This window comes from Papaver somniferum, chromosome 6, assembly GCF_003573695.1.
Source record: "Papaver somniferum cultivar HN1 chromosome 6, ASM357369v1, whole genome shotgun sequence".
NCBI lineage: Eukaryota > Viridiplantae > Streptophyta > Magnoliopsida > Ranunculales > Papaveraceae > Papaver > Papaver somniferum.
The window spans coordinates 63428137-63436803 of record NC_039363.1 but is presented as its reverse complement, the minus strand read 5'-3'; the positions used below and the strand labels follow the sequence as shown (position 1 = coordinate 63436803).

The 8667-nt window shown below is 42.6% G+C and overlaps 1 protein-coding gene across 1 annotated transcript; it reads right to left on the bottom strand.

The window, feature by feature from the left end:
- Positions 1-330: 330 nt before the first annotated feature.
- Positions 331-3026, bottom strand: LOC113290860. The gene is made up of 6 exons (XM_026540450.1): positions 2574-3026; positions 2073-2466; positions 1142-1845; positions 924-1097; positions 688-869; positions 331-607 (listed from the first exon to the last, which is right to left on the bottom strand). Exons 1-6 carry the CDS (start codon positions 3024-3026, stop codon positions 331-333), a joined length of 2184 nt encoding a protein of 727 aa, XP_026396235.1.
- Between the last annotated feature and the right edge of the window lie 5641 nt (positions 3027-8667).

The window sequence follows — 8667 nt, the reverse complement described above, 5'->3', positions numbered from 1 at the left end:
CTTTTTTTAATATCAAGTTCATTCACCATTTTAGAAGCAAGCACAATCTGCTCTTGAATATTTCTTCCTTTTATAAAAGCTCCTTGTTGATGAGAAATTATTTTGTCCATTATCAAGCACAGTCTGGAAGTAATGATTTTTGTAATCACCTTAAAGCTAAAATTCATAAGCCCAATTGGTCTATACTGATTTGCTCTTTTAGCATTTTTAACTTTAGGAAGAAGCATTAAAATTGGAGTTCGTACCAGAAGGAATGAAGCCTTTTGACCAGCAGTATTGAATGACTTTGATAAAGTCTTTACCAATTATATCCCATGCCCATCTGTAAAACTATCCACTAAAACCATCTGGACCAGGAGCACTATCAGAGTCCATGTCAAATACAACTTTCTTTGTTTCTTCAGCGGAAGGAGTTGACTCAAGATTATTGTTGTCTTCTGAGTTAACTTCTTGAGGAACAACACTAAAAATATTTTCCACAATCTGAGTCTCCTGATATTTAAACTTCTCTTCAAAATAAGACACCAAAATGTTAGAAATCCCCTGCTGACTTGTAATGAGAGAGCCTTCACTATTTTCTAGTTCAACAATTGAGTTTTTAGTTTGCCTGATTCTCATGTTTACATGGAAAAATTTAGAATTTTAAGCCCCTTATTTCATACATTTAACTCTTGACTTTTGTTTCACCATTTCATTATTTGGTGATTTAATAATTCTTGTTCCCCTCTAGCTGTTACCAGTTTATCCAACAATGCAATGTTATGTGGTATTCTATCTGAATCCAAAGAAGCTTTCAAGACTACATCCTCAGCTTTTTTGAGATTCCTTTTAATATCCCCAAACACATTCCAATTCCAGTCATTTATCACCTTTTTCAACCATTTCAATTTATGAAGGAAAATAAAACTAGGATTGCCATTTACCTGATTTTTCCAGTAATCTTCCACCAATTTCAAAAAGTCTTCATGTTCCAGCCAATCTTTAAAAGCTCTGAAGGGTACATTTAATGGCTTAGGAATTGACGCATTATCTCCATAAAGAACACCATGATCATATAACCATCTTGCACCAACTTTATAGACCCAACTAGGATGTAACTCCAACCATTTAACATTGTAGAAGCTCTATCTAAATTACATACAATTCTTTTAGCTCCAGCTCTATTATTGCACCAAGAAAACTCTAAACCAGTTTTGGGGGCTTGAATAAGTCCATAACTTTGAATATAGTTATTGAATTCCAACATTGTTATTTTTAATGGACTTCTACCACCTTTCTTTTCCTCAATGTTCAAGACAGCATTAAAATCACCAATGACCAACCATGGTTTGTCTTGATTGTTAATTTCTAGCATCTTGTCCCACAAAAATCTTCTATCTACTGCAAGAGAAGCAGCATTAACACCAGTAATTAAGGATCCACCTATCTCCACTGTTATTTCTTGTTTAGTATTTGATATTAAAATTGGATCAGATATTGAAGAACTCCAAAGTAACCAAATATTTCTTTTATCACTTTCATAAGAATTATGAATAACCAAATGCTTCATTCTAGATAATCTCAACTTTTTAATAGTATCTTTTCTCACACTAATTTTTGGTTCAGCTAACCAAAATAATGAAGGTCCAAAAGTATAAACCAAACTTCTTATTTTATCAGTGGCTTTTGTTCTTCTTAAGCCCCTGATATTCCAGTGAGGAGTATGAGATTGAGAAGCTTTAGGGCTTCTCTTTCCCTGATTCTTCTTACTACCAATAACAACAAAATCTTTTTTAGGATCAGAGCTTGAACTAGTTGCAGCTTGTTTTTTTGTAATGAAATTAAGCTTTAGACCTTTATCTTTAACTGCTGGGTTTTATTTTAAATGTTCAACTGTCTTTCCAGAGTCTATAGGAGGAGCTGAAGAAATAGGTGGTTGCATATAGATTAAGTTGGTGATGCTAGGAGCATTGGAACAAAAATTTAGTAGCTTATCAACTGGTAGTTCAGGAAAATCTTCATGAGAAACCAATGTTCCTTGGAAACCATCTTATTTGTCTTGCAAATATGGAATCTCCCTGAAGAAGCTTCACCTTGATGGAGAATAGGTGGAATTATAGCATCAATTTTATCATCACTGTTAAAGGATTCTGCTGGATGTGTTTGAGAATTATCTGGACCTTTCCTTGGAAAACATATGTCAAAACCAACATTTTCTTGAGTGTTAGAAGTTTTTGGTCTCCGTATCTTATTTGGTTTTTCCCACAAAACATTAGTAACAGAAGTAGGATCTGTAGTCTCCTTTCTTTTATTCCTACACTCTGCTACATAATGACCTAAAGCTTGACAATGATTGCATAATTTTGGAAGTTTAGGAATCTGTAAAGCTTGTTCAAATCTTCCATATTTTGAAGTAACCCATATTTTACTAGGAATATACTTAGCTAAATCAATCCCCACAAGAACACTAGCATAATAACCAATTTCCTTCTTAAAGTGGTTTCATCAACTTTTATTGCTCTTCTAAGAGTATTCCTCATTTCTAAAATTATGTGTTCTTTTCAATACTCAATACTAAGACTAGGAAACATTACCCATACAAAAGCTGAAGTAGATTTTTGAGCCTCTAGATTAAAATTAGGTTCCCATGCTCTAAGTTTGAGATTTTGTTTTTCAACAACCCAGAGAACCTTCCAGATATAAGATCTATCTTCAAAATTATCAAGTTTAATAATGAAAAAACCTTTTCCAAGAGGAATTAGTTGAAGATTACCTTTAAGTGTCCATTGTTGACGCAGAGAAGCTTCTGCATCCTTCAATTTCAACTTTACAAAATCTAATCTACCAATTAAGTTGTATTTCCATTCTTCTAGACAATCATCAATAACATCATCTGGAATGAACATAGACGGAATATTCTCATCCTTCTTATACTCACAATTTTTTGATGTATCCTCAGAATTATTACTAAAATTTGAAGATGGTTTTTCTAAATTAGATATCGAATGAGATCCATTTTCCGAACGATTTTCAGTGGATTTGGACATGATGATTAGTATGAAAGATCCATAATAGTACCACCAATCATCAGTTTGACTAAGAAATCACCTGAATAAATGTTGAATCTACACAGAAAATGAAAAAATTCGAAGAAAAATTTCGCCGAGTTGGAAACGGTTTTTCTCCGATTTGCAGAGCTTGACTCAGTTCCTCTATAAAATGAACGTGTATATTGAGTTGGCTCAATAACAGTTAACCGAAGCTAGCCCTATGAACACTTTTTTTCTTAACCTTGTTCATCTTAACACTTCTAGATCAATTGATAATAAAATGAATCTAATTGTGTTACTCATAGAGTTGTTCAATTATTTAAATTCTTATAGAAGTATACAAGACACAATTGAAGAAAAATTGGATTGATTCAAAAGAATCAGTTCATGAAAATTTTAGCCATGGTTTGCAAAGATTGCATTCCTTAATTTATAAATGTGTTTTTCCATGAGTATGAAATCATACTTAAACGATTTAAGAACTTGAACCACTTAAGTTTGAAAACGGGTACGCGAACTTAAGTTCTAGAAATTGGTCACAAGTCGACTGTTTGAAAACGGGTAAGCAAACTTTAACTCCGGACCGAACTCAATTGAAATCTTTTTCGAAAGGGTACGCAAACTTGGTTCCCGGACTTCAACAGTTAAATCAGTTTGCGAACGGGCATGCAAACTTAAGTACCCTGACTTAAACAGTTGAATAAGTTTGCGAACGGGTATGCAAACTTCCGGTCCTAAATTCCGTAAAAAACAGTACGTACACTAAGTACACAACCCGTCATATATCCAGATATGGGTTTTAGCTCTTAACTCACATCTCAATCATTGAAACATTCTTAGTAGACGATAATAACTGCCGCACACAAACTATTAGCTTATAAGCAATTTCAAGTGATTTAATGATCAATTCGAAACATTCTGAGCCTACTGTTTAAGGGTGAAAACAATTTCTGTTGATTTTGGTAATTTTGAGTGTGTGTGTGATAAACGAGTCTAAACCCTAAACAATGTACTACAAGCGAGTACTTTGATTCGAGAGATCAATCTGTACAAATCCGGCCTAAACCAAGAAATGGCCGTTCCAGACTTGCTTCGGTTACAAAGTGAATGAGAAGGGTTGGTCTAGGGAGGGAAGTGAAGAGAGTGTTGAGACCAGAATAGTTGATTCGGGAAGAGTAGATGTTTGACGACTTGTATCAGAAAGTGGAAAGCTAACAGATGGGAAAGCTAACAAGTGATTTCTGAGTGTTGTATTCTCCTGACCAAAACTTGTCCTTTGGTGGAAATAGGTGAGACCTATTTATACAAGTCGCAACGAAACGTACCCTGGTCTCGTAAGAAGTGGAAACGGTTGAGTAAATGGAAGAAAGCAGTAACCGGTAACGCCTGGAATTGATGTTTCCATAATGAAGGAAACGTTTCACCATTACTCCTTGTATTTACTAACCGCTTCACTCTTATGACACTTTCTTGTAACGGGCGTAGTGTACGCCGCACGCTGTAAACCGCCAGACCAATACCCTGATAAGCATCCCCCAGTTTGTGACATGTTTTGATGTCTCGAGTGTTTTCTTGGAAAACGTGTAGCATGTTGCTATTGTTTGGCAAGTTAATATTGAGAGGCTTGCCTGTTCGGTGGTGACTTTCGAAGGCCGAGATTTCGCATCTTGAGAAGAAGGTTAGTCAGTGATTGTGGTTACCTTCCGTTGGTAGCCAGTGGTGTGGCCACGGTGCTGGCATGGCTTGCGCATGCTCTTAGCGTGTCTAATTATGGTTTGGTGTCGTGACCAAATAATTGGCATAGCTAAGTATGTGTCGTGGCCAAAGAGTTGGCAGCGTAGCCAAAGGTTGCCACAAGTCGTTTGGTGGAAAGTTTTTACGGTTGATATCTTCATCTCAGGAGGAAGGATAGCCATTGATTGTTGCGACCTTCCGTTTGGCAGCCAGCGGCATGGAGGAATGGATGGCATGGATTTGGCGTGGCCAAATTAGGGCTTTGCCATCGTCGCCAAATTAGGGTTTCGGCACCGTTTCCAAGAGTTGGCACCGTAACCAAGAGATTGCCACAAGTCATTTGGTGGCAAGTTTGTACGGCTGAGATCTGCAACTCAGAAGGAAGGATAGCCGTTGATTGTTGCAACCTTGTTTTTGGCAGCCAGCGGCATGGAGGCATGGCCGGCATGGCTTTGGCGTGGCCAAATTAGGGCTTTGGCATCATGGCCAAGAGTTGGAACCGTAGCCAAGAGATTGCCACAAGTCGTTTGGTGGCAAGTTTGTACGGCTGAGATCTGCATCTTAGGAGGAAGGATAGTTGTTGATTGTTGTAACCTTCCGTTTGGCAGCCAGCGGCATGAAGGCACGGCCGGCATGTCTTTGGCGTGGCCAAATTAGGGCTTTGGCACCGTGGACAAGAGTTGGCACCGTAGCCAAGAGATGGCATCGTAGCCAAGATCGAGATTGCTACAAGTCGTTTGGTGGCAAGTTTGTATGGATGCAATCTGCATCTCAGGAGGAAGGATAGCCGTTGATTGTTGCAACCTTCCGTTTGGCAGCCAGCGGCATGGAGGCATGGCCGTCATGGCTTTCGCGTGGCCAAATTAGGGTTTTGGCACCGTGGCCAAGAGTTGGCACCGTAGCCAAGAAATTACCACAAGTCGTTTGGTGGCAAGTTTATACAGCTGAGATCTGCATCTTAGGAGGAAGGACAGTCGTTGATTGTTGCAACCTTCCATTTGGAAGCCAGCGGCATGGAGGCATAGCCGGCATGGCTTTGGCATGGTTTAGGCGCGACCAAACTAAGATTTTTGCATAGTTTTAGGCGCGTCCAAAATTACGGTTTTGGCATAGTTTAGGCGCGGCCAAAATTAGGGCTTCGCATTGTGATAAAAGTTGCCACGCATTTGGTGGCGAACTTGGACGACTGGGATTTTCATATCAGAAGAAAGGGTGGTCGTTGATTGTTGCAACCCTTTGTTTGGCAACCAACGGCATGGAGGCATAGCCAGCATGGCTTTGGCATGGTTTAGGCGCGGAGGTGTGGCTGGCATGGCATGCCATTGGCACTATCGTACGGCTAGCATGGTTGGTATGCCTTTGGCGCAGAGATGTGGCTGGCATGGCATGCCATTGGCACAATGGTGCGACTGGCATGGTTGGCATGCCTTTGGCGGGAGATGTGGCTTGCATGGCATGCCATTGGCACGGTGGTGCGACTGGTATGGTTGGCATGCCTTTGGCGCGGAGGTGTGGCTGGCATGGCATGCCTTTGGCGCGGAGTTGTGGCTGGCATGGCATGCCATTGGCAAGGTGGTGCCGCTTACATGGTTGGCATGCCTTTGGCGCGGAGATGTGGCTGGCATGGCATGACATTGGCACGGTGGTGCGGCTGGCATGGTTGGCATGCCTTTGGAACGGTGGTGCGGCTGGCATGGTTGGCATGCCTTTGGCGGGAGATGTGGCTGGCATGGCATGCCATTGGCAGGGTGGTGTATCTGGCATGGTTGACATGCCTTTGGCGCGGAGATGTGGCTGGCATGGCATGCCATTGTCACAGTGGTGCGGATGGCATGGTTGGCATGCCTTTAGCGCGGAGATGTGGCTGGCATGGCATGCCATTAGCACGGTGGTGCAGCTGGGATGGTTGGCATTCCTTTGGTGGGAAGTTGTGGCTGGAACGGCATGCGATTGGCACGGAGATGTGGCTGACATGGCATGCCATTGGCACGGTGGTGCGGCTGGCATGGTTGGCATGCCTTTGGCACGGAGTTGTGGTTGGCATGGCATGCCATTGGCTCGGTGGTGCGGCTAGCATGGTTGGCATGCCTTTGGCGCGGAGATGTTGCTGGCATGCCATTGGCACCTGTGGTGCAGCTGGCATGGTTGGCATGCCTTTGGCGCGGAGATATGGTTATTAGGGTTTAGCGTGTCGAAACCCTAGTTTAAAATATGTGGCACGCGTTATTGGCACGTTTGGCTAGCATGCGCGGATGGCATGTGTAGAGATGATGCCAGTCAGTACCGAGGGCTTTTCCGTGGAGCATGGCATATACATAAAAAAAAGGTACCCCGATAATTTTACGCAGACATGTTGAATGGTTCAATAAATGTGCTAGTGGCGACATTATTACTCAAGTGTGACGTCACTGTTTGACTAAGGTTTTACGATTTTTAACCCTAAGCTAAAAACTACCATCAACATTAAGTCCCCTGCTTAGCTCGGAACATGGGCCTTGTTGCGAGGTAAGCATGAGATAGTGATAGACGAGGACAAAATCGAAACGACAAGTCATGAAGAGATGGTCAGGAAGATCCGGCTAACTTTTTTCGGGAGGTAAAGAGAATCCACAAATCTTGTGTTGCCGGATTTGCGTAAATTCGGCTCGGCCATGGTATGTTGGCATCAGTGCTGCGTCTTTGGCTACTGGTCAAAAGAGGCGGCATTGCAATTTGGTTCGTGAGACAGTGCGCTGGTTAGCCGTAGAAAGGTGAACAGTGCTGCTGGCTAGGGAACAGAGTGGCAGAGATGGCCATTGGCTGGGATGCAGGAAGTTGGCGTCAGCTTGGCTTGGTGCCGCTGGCATCGTGCGACTTGGAATGGAGCCGCTGGTAGTGTGCGGCTTGGAATGGAGCCGCTGGTAGTGTGCGGCTTGGAATGGAGCCGCTGGCGCTGGATATTGTCTTCGGTCCGCGGAATGGTGGAAACTGGTTTCAGAAATTCGGCTACCAAACGGTGGTGATGGCGCTGGAACTTCGGCTACCAAACGGTGGTGACGGCGCCTGGGAAGTTTGTCTAAATTAGGGTTTGGCATGCCGAAACCCTAACTAGTGCCTCTTACTAAAATCGTTGTAGAATTCTCGTGTGAACTCAGATTTTGACAGTCCTCCCCTCCATTTCGATCAAAAAAGAATTTCCTACCTCCCACGAGGGAATATTTAGGGTTTGAGCCCGTTTAGGAGGTTAAAACAGTCCGACAGTAAAACTCAGGGAGAATTCAGAAGGGATGTTGCGGGCCCGTGGAACGATGGCAACTGGCTTCAGTTCTGTGTAAGGATGACGAGTGGCTTCAGTTCCGTGGAATGGTGGAGACTGGCTTCAGTTCCGTGGAAGGGTGACGACCGGCTTCAGTTCCGTGGAAGGGTGGAGACTGGCTTCAGTTTCGTGGAAGGATGACGACTGGCTTCAGTTCCGTGGAAGGGTGACGACTGGCTTCTATTCCGTGGAATGATATCACATTTGTCTAAATTAGGGTTTGTCATGTCGAAACCCTAATTAGCGCCCCTTACTAGAATCGTTGTAGAATTCTCGTACGAACTCGGATTTTGACGGTACGCCCCTCCATTTCGATCAGAAAAGAATTTTTTATCTCCCCACGAGAAAATATTTAGGTTTGGAGCTTGTTTAGGAGGTGAAAACAACCCGACAGTAAAACTCAGGAAGAATTCAGGAGGGATGTTGCGGTCCCGAGGTGGCATAGTCGCGCCCAGTCATCTATTCCCGTTCATGGAGCAAGAAGGAATATTTATTCTGTCCAAACTCTAGAAACTCCGTCCGCATGAAAAGAGGTATCGACCCTCTTCTGTTTTTTGTTGCTCGTCTGGATCCGTGCTTTCGTATGCAGTGTCTCTCCGGTGGATTCCA